The following is a 17,173-nucleotide window of genomic DNA, read 5'->3' as shown; positions in this document are numbered from 1 at the left end:
AAAAATGAACTTTTATGCCTAAAATTTTATGCTCTCAGATTGATGGACCATACAAATTGCACCCAGATCTGTTCTGGGCTGGTGACAGAGGCTATGGAAAGGGACTGACAGTAGACCATTGCTGACCATGACCCTGCAAAGAAGTTTTTATATTACCGATTTTCCCCCATTTAATACTTCAGAAGCTAATTACTCACCATGTTTTGTCAAAGCAGATGCAATGCTAAAAGCATAAATAGGGGATGAGCAATTGTAGAATTCAGTTTCTGTCGCAGGATGTCACTGCAGTGGATAACGCACCAGGCTTTAGAGAAGAACATTCACTCATTTCCTAGAGTGTGGAATTTAGTCTCTGACCTACGTCATTTCAGATGCTCTCATTCCAGGACGGGCACTCCTAGACTACCCATGGGATGCAGCAAATGCTAAGGCCATATTGAATTTCCACAAGCTGGATTAGCAGAAAATGAAGATAAAATGCCTTTCTATTTCCGAACATGATGACATTTTAATTGCTCTAGTATTTGGCATGTCTAATGTACACAGTCCTTGATGTTCATGCAATAACAAAGGAGGGCTGTTGGAGATTTTTCCTTTATTTCTTAGCATCCCGTTCCTTTCTCATGTTCCTCCCACCCCCACTCTGGTCCTTCTTTTTGCTCTCCTCATTCTTCACCCTTCTTTCCTCTGTGTGAGGGTGCATGTAAAACACCTCCTCTCTGTATAGATGGCCGAGGCTGCTGCTACCTAGCTGTGATGTGCAGACCACCATCGCTGTGACAACTGATGTCAATGCCTCCGGGTGAAGCAAAGGTTTATGCATTACACAAGCAATTTAACTGCTTTCTAAACATATTGCGAAGACAAAGGGACAGGCAGCCAGCACTGTGTTTTAGGTTTTGGTGAGCTGGATTAGAAGTAGCTGTTGATTGTGAAGTGTTTTCATTTGTCTCCTATGCACTACAAGCAACCTAGTAACCCAGTGAAGAATTCTGCTCTGCCCAGCTTCCCAAGATTACCTGCACAAATCTCTCGACTAACATGGCCTAAGAGTACTTAGATAACCGCACAGACAATTGTCTTGTTCTTAACCTTTAAAGAGAGCTGTTAACATAGAGAACTGTTTTATAATCTTTTTCTGTGCAGTAGGCAAATAAGAAAAGGAAAAAGGTTGGGCAAAGATTACCCAGAAGAAAGACTTTTTTCGGGGGTCCCAGTTGAAACACAATAAAGAACATAATTAACTTCACAATTCTTTGTGTTTTTCATTTGACTGCAGGGAGGAGATGAAAGAGGCCTGCTAAGCCTTGCATTCCATCCCAATTACAAGAGAAACGGAAAGCTGTATGTGTCGTATACCACCAACCAAGAACGGTGGGCTATCGGGCCTCATGACCACATCCTTAGGGTTGTGGAATACACAGTGTCCAGGTATCCCTAACTAATTTGATTGGAAGCCTGCAAACTCTGCCACTTTGCTTTCTCTTCTTCATCTCTTCACTAACTATTTAGAAATGATTGCCTTGAATTGGTAATAATTAAAGCAGAATCTTCTCATGGCTTAAAACATGTGCATGTATGTGTTTGTGTGTAGATATGTATTTGTGTGCATGCATGTGTGTGTGTGTGTGTATATATATATATATATATATATATATATAAGGGAAATTAAGTAAAATAATATCTTTGGTACTTTTCCTCAATTATCTTCAACTTTAGTGATGTTTCCAAAATGCAGAAATTATTGTAATTTTTCAGTAATTCAATAATTCAGTAAAATTTCAGTATTTTTTCAGAATAATTGATTAGCTGTGTTCCAACTGTATCTGTACACTGCTTCTCCAGTGAATTTACGTTATACCTGAAGACTCATGGCACTGTCCCTTCCCTCATGCAGGAAAAATCCCCATCAAGTTGATGTGAGAACAGCCAGGGTGTTTCTGGAAGTTGCCGAGCTCCACCGAAAGCATCTCGGAGGGCAGCTGCTCTTTGGTCCTGATGGGTTTTTGTACATCATCCTTGGGGACGGTATGATCACGCTGGATGACATGGAGGAGATGGATGGGTTAAGGTACAGACTGCTTACCAACAAGTACTCTTTGGCATCAACATACTTCCAATGCCAGGACGTAGGACCTGAGCCAGCAACTAGAAACTATGGCTGATGGTTGAACACGTGGTTATTTTATGCTGAAGGGTTGCTTTGCTTTGTCCTAAAAGTTATTGCTGCAGAGGCTGCCCTGGGTCACACAGCACTGGGAAGGGCACCTCTTCCTCTGGGCCCAGCAGCTGGGTAGTAGACTCTCCCCTACACTAATGTCTTGAGAACATAGAACACATAGCCTAGCAAAGATGAAAAAGGACAGATTTAAAAAAAAAAAAAGCAAGGAGTATACTATGCCACATCCTCGGCCAGTTCCATCTGTGGCCAAACTGCCCCTGGTCTCACTCCTTGCCATATGGAATTTGGAACTCAAGCAATTTTGAGTCCAAAGAGGGGATGGTTTCTTTCTCCTTAGAGCAACTTCACCCCATGTGCGCTGGTGAAACACACAGCCCGAACGTGAAGTACTCACTGCCCTCAACCTCTCAGTGATTTCACAGGTTCCGTGCTGAGGCTGGATGTGGACACCGACATGTGCAACGTGCCTTACTCCATACCACGGAGCAACCCCCACTTCAACAGCACCAACCAGCCCCCAGAAGTATTTGCCCATGGGCTCCATGATCCAGGCAGGTGAGGACATCTGCCTATCCTGTCCCTACTTTCAAAAAAAAAAGAAAAAAAAAGGCTTGAGCAAGGGAAAACACAAGCTCATAGAAAAAATGTAGAGGAACTATTGTTAGATGCCCTTTGGCTTTCTTCCTTTAAATACCTCTAAGTTTTCTTTTCCTGTTGGCTTAGTCTGTTTTATGCTGCTTCAACAGGATGCCACATACTGGGTAATTCACAAACAATAGATGGTTGTTGGCTCACAGTTCTGGTTCTGGGCAACCTGAGGCTCCAGTGCCAGCAGCACCTGCTCAGTGTCTGCTGAGAGCCTTCTTGCTTCCTCCTTTCACAGTGGAAGGGGAGAGCAAAGGGCAGGGAGGGAGACAGAAAAGTTGCCACACTCATCCTCTTATGGGGAACTCGCTCCTGGGGTCACCAACCCCCTCTCACAACAATAGCATGAACCCATTGCCGAGAGTAGTGTTCTTGTGATGCTCTCAGCCGCTAGTGGTCCCGTCTGCCCCGCTGACTGTCGAGGGCACTGGGATGCCAGGATGTGAGCCTCACAGGTGTGTTCAGACAATGGCATGTGTGTTACACAGACGTGGTAGGTAACGAGTGGGCTCTAAGGGCTCTGTCAGGATGGTAGAAGAGAGTCCCAGGGGAAGTACAGAGTGGTACCTGGTGCCTCACACCACGGCAGTAAGAACTGCCATGGTTTCACTTAATACAAGATGGTGGGGTGTTAATTTGCAAGGAGTTGAGGTAAATGTTAATGTCTTTCATGCTTTAAAAACTTACTAACAGAACTCATGTTGGCGGTTTTCTGCTTATACTATAATGAACCATAAAGAAGAGAAAAGAAGTCTATAGAATGAAGGGTTTCGGGCACCTTAAAAATTCTATGACCTATAACAGAAATTCTCTGATGAAACCCCTTCCAGTCTGGTCTATCATTCAGACTAGGGGGTATGTGGCCACATTCATTCATTTACTAGCTTAGTTATTATTGCTATTTAATGTTTATTAAGTGTTCACTATGTGCAAGGTGAATATTTCTCAAACTTTTTATTTTTATAATCCCTCATGCCCTTCATCTTCCCTCCATCAAAGCCCGAGTCCACAGTTCATTTCCTTTTTGGCATCTCCACAGATCTTAAAATCTGTTCAGCAGGGAATACTTACGGTGGGGTCAGGATGTGGAGGAAACTGTCACATTCCATTCCTATAGCTCAGAACGCACACACCACAAAGCAGCACTTTGAAGTGAAGCGGCCTGAGTCACCACCCTCCCTCCAGAGCGGTCCTGCAACCTTCCTGGGGGTCCAAGCCTCAGTGATGAGGCTCTTTCCAGACCCTTCGCGTGGCAAGATGCCTGCGCCGTGGAGCCCTGCTTCCTCTGGCAACCGAAGGCTAGAGAAAAATTCCGTCTGTTTTCTGCTTTCCTTGCAGAGACTCTCAGACAGATAAAGATTTAATGAAGAGAAAAGAAACTAAAACCATTATTGGCTAGAAGTACGCACCCCCTGCAGGGTGCTAGACTAGGTACTCCTGTGGTGTTCTGGGTAACTGAGCACCTTTTTAACTTTGTGTGTGTGTGTGTGTGTGTGTGTGTGTGTGTGTGGTGTGTATACACACCCATGCTTTCACGTGGAGAAGGTAGAACAGAGGAGGAAGTCAGATGTCTTCCCCAACCATCTCCCTTCCTTCTTTCCGTTATTTTTAGGAACAGATGTGTTACTGAACCTGAAGCCTGATATTTCAGTGAGCCTGGCTGGGCAGCAAGCTCTGTCTTTTCTAACACCGTCCTCCCCGCCACACACGCACATGCGTACACACACGATTCCAATTCTAGAGTTACAGGCTGGTATTATGTCTGACCTTTCTGAGGATGGTGGGAAATCAAACTCAGGTCCTCTTGCTTGCACAAGACACATTCTTACTCACTGATTCATCTCCCCAGTCCAACATCTTCTTTTTTAATTTCAAGAATAAGCCATAGGTTCACAGTAATGTGACCATACGGTACAAAGAGCAGAGGTAAGCCCTGTGCCCACACTGACATAGGCCCCTGCCATTGTCACCATCCCCAGGAGAATGACTTTCAGTGAACAGCTAATGAGACGATGTTGGCACAGCAGTGCTGACGGCAGCAGCCACTCTGGGTGGTACGCACTCTGTGCCGCTTTCAGACCCATGGATGGGGACAGGCGCCCACCATCTTAGCCCCACCTACTCCGTTTCACGTCCGCCTCCTTTCCACATGCGAAGCTGGAGAAGTCACAGTCACCAGCAGCTCGCCTCAGGGAAAGCCGCCTCTGTCAGCACATTCGCTGCTTCTTGTTGGAAACGAGTCAAGCTTCTTTTTGTCATAAATTCTCTCCCTCTTCAAAAAAAAAAAAAAAAAAAACCTACTTGAAGGAATCACCTCAGCCGGTGCGGTGCGGACTAACATTCCTCGTTACGTCACAACATCCCTGGCAGGCTGGCGTGTGAATCGCTGAGGACAGTGGGGGTCTTGTCTGGACAGCTGCCCCAGCTCCTGCGTCTTTATCAGCTGTGGGCTGATTGGAGCCCTCAGTGGTTTTGTTTTATTTTAGTAACGGAATTAGCATCTCTGAAGCCCCTACCATTTAACATTTTTCATTTATTTAAAGCCCAGTGGTTTGGTTTGTAAGTAGTTAATGTATTTTGTTGGCCCAAACAGCAATTTCACTGGAATGTTTTTGCCGCTGGGGACATTTGACAATGTCTAGAGACAGTTTTGGATTTCACAATTGGGATGAGAGGGGGTAAAGGCAGGACCACACTACTGTCATCTAATGGGTCAAGGCCAAGGAGACTGTTTAGAATCCCATGATTCGTAGAATGGTACCCCCTCATCCCTGGAACAAGATTACATGGTCCCAACATGTCAAAAAGCCTGGGTTTTTTTTTGTTTGTTTGATTGATTTTTGAAAGGTTTTGCTTGTTGTTTTGCATTTTTGAGACGTTCATATGTTGTCACCAGGCTTCATTCTTTCTCCAGTCCTAATCACTTATGCATGCCGGAAATATTGTGACCTCTTAGACCTAGACTAGGTCACAGGGATGTAGTGCCCCTTGACCCCTGTGGAACTCCATCAGTGGTTAGAACCACAGGGAGATTCTGATCTCCACATTAGGTATGGAGGACATGACGACAAGGTAGCTGTAAAAGACCCCGGGCTCCATGCGTGCGCATGCCAGCTGTGATTCAGTCCCTGGACTGCAGAGCATGCTTTGTTGCGCTCTAGCTCCCTGAGTATATCAGAAGGTGATCATTCGGGGACTGGTGAGATGGCTCGGTGGGTAAAGGCACATGCCACCCAAAGTAACATCTGAGTTCATTCCTAGGAACAGAAGGAAAATAAGAAAACCGACTTCCACAGATTGTCGTCTGACCTCCACACATTATACACTATGGTGCGCGTGTGTGCACATATACACTACACACACAGTATATTAATATATGTAATTCTTTAAAGTTAGTTTTCCAAGTAGGAAAGAGCACTGGTTCTAAGGCTAATACATTACATTACATCCATTGTGTGTCGTAGATGAATTGACGAGCACTGATTAATACTTCCAAACTCTGCCAATGTGTTATGCATGAGGTAATCCTTCCTGATAGGCTAACAAAGGTCTTTACGATGATGAGAGCATTCTTTAGAGAAAAGATAGCCAGAAAAATTAAGAAACACACTCCCGAGGTCATTAGCTTCAGCAGGGTAAACAAACACATCAGATGTTTCCTTCAGTGGTTTCAAGAACATCCCAACTAAATTGCTCCTAGGATCCTAGCCAGCCCACAGAGCGCTCCTTTCTATGTCAGGAAGAGACCCTGGTAGAGATTAATGAGTATCTGTCTCCTTTACTATGTAGATGTGCCGTGGATCGACATCCCACTGACATAAACATCAACTTAACAATACTTTGCTCAGATTCCAATGGGAAAAACAGATCATCAGCCAGAATCCTACAGATAATAAAAGGGAGAGATTACGGTGAGTCAAGCTTATGGAGGATGGTTTAAGGTGAAGATTGGTTTTGGTATATTAATTGGAGAAAAAGAGTGTTTGCATAATAAGCATTCAAGAAAGCATAAAAACAGTGGCCTCTGTCAGGCCAGTGAGTAAATTGCTCCATTTTAAAGGTTCAAGGACTCCTCCAAGCCCTGAGGGCTCCTCTGCTTAATTGCCTTTCCCATGGAGTGCACGGTTCCCTGTAGGTTCAAATCATTTAATAGTCTCAGAAGTCAGTGGCTTGCATTTTGCTCCTCTGAGACTCAGGATGAGGAAGGTCTCTTTCTTCCCTTTATATGGGGGAACTTGTCTTAGCATCTTATATGCAGAGAAATAAGCTTAAAGGTAAGAAATTACTGAACATTCTGAGCAATTAGGAAAATAATGCTTCTAATAAAAATAATTTTAAAATGGGTTTCTTTTAGAGAAAACAAAGTAATTGACTTGTAAAAACAAGTCATGGGAATAAAATGTTTGAACGTTATTTTTAATAACATGATCACTGGAATATTTACAGAGAACTTAGGGCATAAAGTTGGATACTGAAGTCCGAAACGCAGCTATTTTCCATGCTGTAGTGAGTACTCCTTTTGAAGGCGGCATGATAGTAAGCACTATTATGACTTAAGGAGCACAGTAGATTGAGATTATTAAATTGATTGCTCCTTCTATTTACTCATTCAACAGAGCTGTTTATTTTAGCACTAGGAATGGGGCAGCTGTGTGAGTCCATGCTGTATCTGCTTATTTTACTTGGTTTTTTTTTCCCCTAGGTATTTTCTCCCTCCCTCTCTCCCTTTCCCCTTCCCTCCCTTTCCCCTTCCTTCCCTCCTTCCTTCCCTCCTTCCTTCCCTCCTTCTCTCCCTCTCTCCCTCTTTCCCTCCCTCCGTGTGTGTGTGTGTGTGTGTGTGTGTGTGTGTGTGTATGTACACCTTAAAAAATCAAATCAAATAATAATAACATTGTTTGGAAAAACATCTAGCAAGACACTAACTAGTTCAATGGATTTTGCCTATACCATGAGATTAAACTAAACTCTACTAATTACATCAACATCCAGACAAAACAGTTAGAGGAATAACAACATTATTTTTCATATTTTAGAACACACCCGAAATGCACACAGCTCCCACTGTGAAGACGTTCACAGAACTACTGAAAATGACAGGCACTGTGACAGCTGCCTTGAACTGAGGGGGACACCGGGGTACAGAAAGGTTAACTGTCAGACAGAATTGAACAGGAAAGGATGGATTTCAGCAGCCTAACCTCAGTGTTCATGACCTTAGTCATTCAGTCACGCCTTCTGTCCCGCTCTGGGGCACCTAACAATTGTGTTTTCCGAGCTCAGTTTCAGCATAGGCATGAGAGAACAGGCTAACTGTTTAAAAGGACGGTGTTGCCCCAGAAGCGCCTCCACAAGGTGCCTCTGATTGTGGCTGATCTGACATAAATGCATGAGAAGTGATCCTCAGGTGAATTGGCCACATGCAAGAAACATCCGGACGCTGGATTTATCAACCTTAGAGCTCTCTGACCAAAGCTATCGCAGGGCCACGAGTTAGACACCACTTGTTGAGAAACTGTTGCTGCGAATACAGTAAATGTGGGCTTAGAAAACCTTTATGTGCTGTTCTTTAGTTTTCATTAAAGTGCGAACATTTAAAACTTTTTAAACATTTTATATAATTTCATAAGTCTGTTTGGTTTACCAAACTTAAGCAGAACCATTTTTACAGAAGTTTATTGTTCAAAACTCAAGTTTTAAAGTATTTTGGTTCTGTAGTAAATAACCATGATTTCAAAATAGCTGAATTTGGCTGGTGGTGGTGGCACACACCTTTAATCCCAGCACTCAGGAGGCAGAGGCAGGCAGCTGTCTGAGTTTGAGGTCAGCCTGGTCTACAGAGTGAGTTCCAGGACAGCCAGGACTGTTACATGGAGAAACCCTATCTCGAAAAACAAAAACAACAGAAACACCTGGATTTGAGTTGTGTTGGAATCTTGGTGTCTCCTGGCTGATAACAATAGCAAGCTTCTGGTGGGCATTTTCAGTTCATTAAACTTATGGTTTGATACTATTTTAACAGAGTTTCATTATTTTTATAAGTATACCTGGAAAGAATCTATGTCTTGCTTTTTGAAACCCAATTTGGAATTAAATTATTGTAATTCTCATTAATTGGTCTGTACACTTTTACTTCTGAGAATGTTTTATTTGCTCTAATGCTATTTTTCTTTTCAGAAAGTGAGCCATCACTTTTAGAATTCAAGCCATTCAGTAACGGTCCTTTGGTTGGCGGGTTCATCTACAGAGGCTGCCAGTCTGAAAGACTATACGGAAGCTACGTGTTTGGAGATCGCAATGGGTATGTTTCCCAATGCCACAGTTTCTTGTATTGCTTGGCACACTACCAGAATATTTTCAAGCAGCTGTGGCCCGCAGGTCAGACCTTGGACACACGCAAATGTTATGACTTCCTGTGTTTCGTCACATCTGGAAGTTTAATTGAGGAGATGCTTCGAAAAACATTCTTCAGTAGACTCCATCAGTTCTATGGGACAATGTTTGAAGGCAAAGCAGTCTTGTGAGGGACTTTCCACTTATTTTGACTGTTCCCTTTATCCTCAACCTAATTCTAAAACGTGTTTTACGGGAGTCGTGAAAGCTGTTTGAAAAATTACTCCGAAAGACTGAGAATTTTGGTCATGCCAAGCTCTCAGGACCTTGTGCATGTAATTCACCTACAGAAGTAGCTACTACAAAATGAAAATGTAGCCTAAAGTTTCCAGGTCTCCTGGTGGGTAATTATAAGGAATTGATGAAACCATGCTGTTGGCACTCATGCTTGGCTTGCGCAGAGACAGGGGACTGGCTGTGTCTCCCCTGTGCTCCACCCACCCTTGTCAGGTTGATTTCAGCAGCACAGCCTGAGGTTGAGACCTGCCTGCCTGGGAAGAGTCCTCTCCAGACGGAGGAAGGAGAGCGGCTTTCTCCTACTTGAGTCTTTCTTTCTTTCTTTCTTTCTTTCTTTCTTTCTTTCTTTCTTTCTTCCTTCCTTCCTTCCTTCCTTCCTTCCTTCCTTCCTTCCTTTCTTTCTTTCTTTCTTTCTTTTCCCCAGAAATAGGGTTTCTCTGTGAAACAGCCCTGACTGTCCTGGAACCCACTTTGTAGACCAGGCTGGCCTTGAACTCACAGAGATCTGCCTGCCTCTGCCTCCCAAGCACTGAGACTAAAGGCGTGTGCCACCACTGCCCAGCTTCCGACTTGGATTTTTCATTGCCCTTTCCAAACCCCATCTTGTCTTGAAGTCCTGTATCCTCATCTAGTTCTTTCACAGTGTTCCCATATAGGACAGAGTGTATTTTTCCCTTGAGAAGTGATGCACAGTCTGGTTTGACAATTCCTTATTGCATTTCACTGTAGGTTGTGGTGTGTTTTGTTCCAGGAATTTCTTAACTCTCCAGCAAAGTCCAGTGACCAAGCAATGGCAAGAAAAGCCACTCTGTCTGGGCACCAGCGGTTCCTGTCGAGGCTACTTTTCAGGCCACATCTTGGGATTTGGAGAAGATGAATTAGGTACCATATCTATTACCCCATGAAGTTCTAGTTTCACTCCTTGCTTGGCAAACTTTGTTCTGCCCCCTAGAATAACGGTCTCTTCTTTCATTTGTTGGAAATGTACCCACAGCAAAGGCGATCTCCACAGAATCCCAAGATGGTCCAGTTAGACCTTCCTTCCCATCAACCTTCCCCAAGGATCTTTATACCTGGTTTATATTTTGAAAATATTAAAGTAATAAAGCAGAAAAAACAAGCAAAACCAAGAAATAACTTAAGTTCCAAAGGGAAAATGTCTCCATCCCTACTGTCACTTTTCACTGCGCACTGTGACGGTCCTTTTATTTCCAACAGAAAAGCTGTCCCACTTGTCCATGTCTCTTTAATACATTTTAGAAGGGTAGATTCTGAAGCTAATTTACCCTCTGTATTGTTAGCTTATTTATTTTGCCCATTTGAGAATAAAATTTGTGCAAGATAATCTGAGGGCTAGAGAGACTTGCCCATAGAACAGAAATTATCTTACTGACCATCCATGCAACAGTATTTTTGGCATGTTTATCAATATATGGAGCTTGTGTGTGTGTTGAAGACCTCATTACCATGTCCTGGTGCTATTGGAAGGTGGTGGCACCTTTAGCAGGTGAGCTTCAATGCCAAGAAATTGATGCTCTTTAAAAAATGTTTTTTAGACTTATTTTATTATTTTATATTTATGCTGTTTTGCCTGCATGCATGTATGTATACCCTATACATGCTTGGTGCCTGAGGAGGTCAGAAGACAGTGTCAGCTCCCCTGAACTAGAGTTTATAAATGATCATGAGCTGCCATATGGCTGCTGGAATTTGAACCTAGGTCCTCTGCAAGAGCAACACAGCTTCCTTAACCTCAGAGCCACCTCTCCAACCCTCAGATTTGTTCTCAAGTCAGAACCTTGTTTCTCTGTATCCTTGCTCCCTGACTGCTGTGAGGGCAAGGGGTATCCATTGTCATGCACTCCTGCAGTGATATCTCCCAAGTCACAGAGCCAAGCTAACACATACTGCAATCCCTAAAACCAGGAGCTAAAATCAAGCTTCCTTCCACTAGAAACGAAAAGAAAGAAAGAAACACGGATCCTGATGAGCCGAAGGGAGTTGTAATTGGAGTATGATTAATGGGGAAGTGGTATTGCATGCTCTCCACTGCTTTAAATTACAGAGTTCAGTGTAGCTTGTGTGGGATTTTACGCAACTACACCATAAAAGTCCATGAGGACTATGATCCTTCAGCTCAGAAATGAGTTTGAAGGAATAGAAAGAATATTTCTTTCCCAAGTCAGAATATTCCTCTATAATGAAAGTCCAGGTTGATTTTCTTTGTACCTTAAATGGGAGAAATCAGAAGACATAGTGGAATACATCCACTTAGATGAATAAGGGAACTCTCCCTAACTGCATAGGCAGTGTATGAGAAGCTTGGGGTATAAGGATGAGCAAAGGTATTTGTCTTGTTTTGCTCCGAAGTGAAAGCATGTTTTTCCCTAGACAGGGTTTCTCTGTACAGTCTTGGCTGTCTTAGAACTAGCTCTGTAGGGCCTTAAACTCACAGAGCTCCGCCTGCCTCTGCCTCCAGAGTGCAGGGATCAAAGCTGCATGCCACCATCATCCAACATCCAGAGGGAATACATTTTATGTCTGAGTTTTTTCTTTGATGTGCTTCTACCCCACTCAAGAGAGTCACCTCTTGTTCATTGCTCTGTAGAATAGTTCAGATGTTGTTGGCAGACAATAATTTTGAGACTGCCTAGGGCTGTGGGTGGGCATGGGGGCAGAGTGTTTGGCTAGAACACACTCAAGGCTCTGAGTTTGTCTCTAGACTTCACAAGAAAGAGGTAGAAGGAGAGAAAGACGATAGAGAAGGGAAAGAAAGGAAAGACGGGAGGAACAAGAGGAACAGGAAGGGAGTGGGGGTGGAAATGAGGAAAGAACAAAGGGAGGGGCTTATCCAAGCAACCTCAAGAGAAGGCAAGAAAATTCTGCTTGACCTAACTTAAGCCATTTCATTCTTGAAAAGAATCACTGGGTAAGGATAAACCTTCGGAACCAAGGGAGAGACCAAAGATTCCAGGGAGGAGGTTGTTGGCTATGGTCCAGGTGAGGAACAATGTCCTCCTGAACAAGAATCGTCTGGGGATGGGGAAGACGTGACTGGGCTCAAGGTACAGTGCAGAGGCAGATGCGTGAGGTGAGGTGCTGTCACACCTAGAGGCAGAGGATCTTCCTGAGAATGAGGGGAGACCCACGGCATCTGCTTGGCTATGATGTCATGCTGTGAATTCACTCTGTACTATGTCTTTTCAACAGGAGAAGTTTACATTTTATCAAGCAGTAAAAGTATGACCCAGACTCACAATGGAAAACTCTACAAGATCATAGACCCGAAAAGGTAATTTCTTTTTCCTTTTGAATCCACTCAATATCCATTCTCCAGTTAGTTTAGTTCACTCAACGGTGTTATAGAAGTGACACAGTTTGTGCTAGGCTGGAGCGAACATTCTACCCTTCCCACGACAGAGGACTACACTTGGCCTTGACAGTGTATGAAAAGCTCATTCACATCATTCTTGTCCTCAGAGAGCTGGCCTAGATGTGTGGAATCAGTATTCCCAGTTAAAAGTCAGGCGAGGTTACCTGGGACTCTTGTCTATTTCCTACCTCCTGGTGGATAGCTAAATAATCTTCATCAGGTTCATCTTCTTATTTAGCTTCTCTAGGATCACGAATAATAGGCTCAAAGACCTTTAATTATGGTTAGAATCCACTTATGAGTGAATACATACCGTGTTCCTCTTTTTGGGTCTGGCTTACCTCACTCAGTAAAGCGTTTTCTATTTCCATCCATTTGCATGCAAAATTCAAGATGTCATTGTTTTTTACCGCTGAGTAAAACTCTAATGTGTATATGTTCCACACCTTTTTTAACCATTCTTCTATTGAGGGGCACCTAGGCTGTTTCCAGGTTCTGGCTATTACAAATAGTGCTGCTATGAACATAGTAGAACAAATGCTTTTGTAGTATGATCGGGAATCTTTAGGGTATATTCCCAAGAGTGGAATTGCTGGGTCCTGAGGGAGGTTGACTCCCAGTTTCCTGAGAAACCGCCACACTGATTTCCACAGTGGCTGCACGAGTTTACATTCCCACCAACAATGGATGAGTGTTCCCCTCACCCCACATCCTCTCCAGCATAGGATATCATTGGTGTTTTTGACTTTAGCTATTCTGACAGGTGTAAGATGGTATCTCAAAGTGGTTTTGATTTGCATTTCCCTGATCGCTAAGGAGGTTGAGCATGACCTTAAGTGTCTTCTGGCCATTCGAAGTTCATCTGTTGTGAATTCTCTGTTAAGTTCAGTACCCCATTTTTTAATTGGGTTAATTAGAGTTTTAGTGCCTAGTTTCTTGAGTTCTTTGTATATTTTGGAGATCAGACCTTTGTCTGATGAGGGGTTGGTGAAGATCTTCTCCCAGTCAGAAGGCAGCCTTTTTGTCCTACTGACAGTGTCCTTTGCTTTACAGAAGCTTCCCAGTTTCAGTAGATCCCATTTATTCATTGTTTCTCTTATTGTCTGTGCTGCTGGGGTCCTGCTTAGGAAGAGGCCTCCTGTGCCTAAATCTTGTAGACTACTTCCCACTTTCTCTTCTATCAGGTTCAAAGTGGACGGATTAATGTTGATGTCTTTAATCCATTTGGACTTGATTTTTGTGCATGGTGATAGATATGGATCTACTTGTGGAAATGGAAACTTTTATAATTTAATAAAATTTACTAAAAAAAAAAAAAAAAGTCAGGCGAGGACAGTGGCTTCAGCTCTCACGTTAGAAAAGCACCAAAACCTTTAATTTTGAGAAAACAAGACATGTTCTAGCAGACATCGACCTTCTTAGCATGGTTTTTGTTAGATAAACAAGATAGTTTATTTTAACAGCTCAACAAATGAGCCTTGTTTCAAAACTGACAGTTCCCAGCGTTCAGGAAGAGTGTTTGACGGAGCAAAGAAAAACTAAAGGGCTAAACTCGCTTCAGCAAAAGGAAGGTTGGAGGCTTTTATATTTTAAAGAGTATATTTTGATGGCTTAGTAGGTAAAATATTGCCTTGAAAGCACAAGGACAAGAATTCAGATCCCCAGAACACACATAAATGTGGTGTGGGCGAGGTGGCTACACATTATCCAACAGCGAGGAGGAAGACCCAAGGCTGCCCCAGGGCAGATTGTCTGGCTAGCTCAGACAAATGAGTGAATTCCTGGTTCAGACACCCAGTCCCAGTAAATGAAGTAGAAAATGATCAAGAAAGATACTCAGTGTTAGCATCTGGCCTCCTCACACACATCCACACACGCGTGCATACACACATATACCCACATACATGTGAACAAGCATACAAAGATATATGCTTAAAATACGTGTGTGTGTGTGTGTGTGTGTGTGTGTGTGTGTGTGTGTGTGTGTTCTGCTGCTGTTCCTTCCCTAGCTACCCCTCTCAATGCTGGCACGAACAGTTTTCCTGATGTTACAATCATCTTTTATCGGTCATGTCTTTCAAATATGAGAGCTGAACTTTCAGAAACTGTTAAAATTATATGCAGCCACATGGATTTTAGCCATACAGACCCTAATCATTCTTATAGATACAATTAGTTAGTGGCAACCTAACTAGTACTCGTTACTCACCAGCACCATGCTGCAAACTTCAAACTCCTTCCAAGTCTTTTTAAAGAGAATCAATTTTAAGGATCAGAAAAGTTAGCCCACGGCATTCAGCTCCTACAATCGTTTGTAAATTGTCAGTTTGTGTTTTCCTGAGAAAGTCATGGGCTAGTGACTGGTCAGACCACCTTTTCTATAACCATAAAACATTCCCTTTCCTGAGAAAGCTACAGGTTAGCATTGGCCACCGCACAGCATGGCGAACCATGAGAAACGGGGAGCGGTCTCCGTCCCCTGCTCACCGAGAGCGTGACCTCCCTCCTTCACAGTCAGAGGCGTGCTTGCCATTCCATCCGCAGCGGCAGCGGCTATTCCTCTTTATGTGTGAAATCGGTGTCTTCTTTGAAAAAAGAAATGGAAAGCTATCAGACACCCAAGAGTGTGCTGAAACTGGCAACATTGCAAATACAAAGCAAGCCAGTGTGAACTAGTGACAGAGAGTGTGCTAGTGACCTGCAGCACAGGCAAGGAATTTCACCCGCTCCTGTGGCAATTAGTTCCCAATGGTCACTGTTGCTCCATTATGCTGTCGGGATTGATCAGCTTCTGAAGCTTCCCCTAGCAGGGAAATGAATTCCCCCCACCTTGCCCATCCCCCACACCTTGCTCGTCCCCCCCCCCCATCACCACCACCACCACCACGCTCAAATCTCTCTTGAGCTGGATTGTTTAGTCTGTCGGTGAGTAGAGGTGAATTTTACACCTTTAATCTATTATTAGGATCTAATTATCAGGGTTGCCATGAGTGACCTTGGCTTTGTGATCCTAGGTTCCCCTCTAGTAGGGTGGTCTCAGAGTGACATACGCAAAGGCCTGGCTTCTCATTCCGGGCCTGTTTCTGGTGATTCATGTCATGTGTGGGGCCAGGGTTAAGATCTGTGTTTGCTTTGCAGAGATGGGGGAAGTAATAGAACCCCGAAGACCCCATCCTCCTACACAGACAGCAGCATATTCTAACTACAGCGGGTGTGAGAAGTTAGTGTTTTCATCAGCGTTTGTTGCGAGCCTCTTACTGTTTTGGTGTGAATACCAGCGATTATTATTACAGTGTTTTCCCCAGACGGACTGCTATATAAGCAGACCCTTCTGGACAGACAGGATTATTTGGAGCAACACAAGTTCATTGTTAGCATAGGCATGCTCCAGAGTTCAGGCAGAGTAGAAGTATTTTTCTAAAACCCAAGAAAGAACATCACCAAATTTAAATATTCGTACGTATGCAGATATGGTTATTCCTTGTTATTTCAAAAGTCTAACTCAGATTGAACAGTTAAGTTCTCTGTCTTCTTATAGAGAAACCCCTAGACTTGTTAAAATAGTTTTAAAATAGCTTTCATATGCCAATTGATTTATGACCCTGGAAGAGGGTCGTAAATTGCAATTTGCTATATATAAGATATCATGGAAGTTACATACTTATCATAGTATTTATGCTCTATTTTCTTACATACTCACACACACATGAACTTAGAAATAAAATGTAATAACTCTCAACCAAATTTGGCAAAACTTATGAGGTCCCGGGATTGTCACTCCAGTTGGTAAGGACAGTTTGGTCTAAGGCTATAAACTGAAGAATCATTTTGTAAGTTTTAAATTATTTACAGTGTAACGGCTCCTTAAAAGAAGGTGTTTTAGAAAAAGTAAAGGTCATTAAATTTTAATTAATTAACTTGTAAGTTAGTGTATAAAATAATGGGGCTTCTTATACATTTTGTACTCATATGTGTTTGTGTTGCCTCTCTCATTGCCTTTCTTCCATCCCCTCTCCCCTCCAAGTGGTCATCAGTTATAATGAAAAACAGCCAGCTTCCCTGAGCTATCTAGGGAAGAGACTTCCCTGGGGAGACAGGACAAGAGTGGATTTGTCAGGACTGGAAAGATGGCTCTGAGGTTAAGAGTACTTACTAGCTGCTCCTCCAGAGGCCATGGGTTCAGTTCCCAGCACCCAGTTGGCGTCTCACAACTGTCTGTAACTCCAGTCCCAGGGGATCCAATACCTTCCTTGTAGCCTCTGTGTGTACCAATCATAATGAGGTGCATAGATACACATACAGACAAAATATGCATACACATAAAAATATTATTTTTTTTAAAAAAG

At 43.1% G+C, this 17,173-nt stretch overlaps 1 protein-coding gene across 1 annotated transcript in view; it reads left to right on the top strand.

Moving 5' to 3' along the window:
• Positions 1 to 17,173, top strand: part of Hhip (hedgehog interacting protein) — a 92,876-nt gene that overhangs the window by 58,014 nt on the left and 17,689 nt on the right. The window contains exons 5-11 of the mRNA XM_048440107.3: positions 1,280 to 1,431; positions 1,898 to 2,071; positions 2,594 to 2,737; positions 6,617 to 6,738; positions 9,002 to 9,125; positions 10,206 to 10,336; positions 12,665 to 12,746. Of these exons, the coding sequence (XP_048296064.3) occupies positions 1,280 to 1,431; positions 1,898 to 2,071; positions 2,594 to 2,737; positions 6,617 to 6,738; positions 9,002 to 9,125; positions 10,206 to 10,336; positions 12,665 to 12,746 (929 nt within the window). The remainder of the gene's footprint in view (positions 1 to 1,279; positions 1,432 to 1,897; positions 2,072 to 2,593; positions 2,738 to 6,616; positions 6,739 to 9,001; positions 9,126 to 10,205; positions 10,337 to 12,664; positions 12,747 to 17,173) is intronic.

Source organism: Myodes glareolus, chromosome 22 (assembly GCF_982192425.1).
Source record: "Myodes glareolus chromosome 22, mMyoGla1.1, whole genome shotgun sequence".
Lineage (NCBI taxonomy): Eukaryota > Metazoa > Chordata > Mammalia > Rodentia > Cricetidae > Myodes > Myodes glareolus.
Note: the sequence above shows the minus strand (reverse complement) of the source record. Positions and strands in the feature narration are given on the sequence as shown.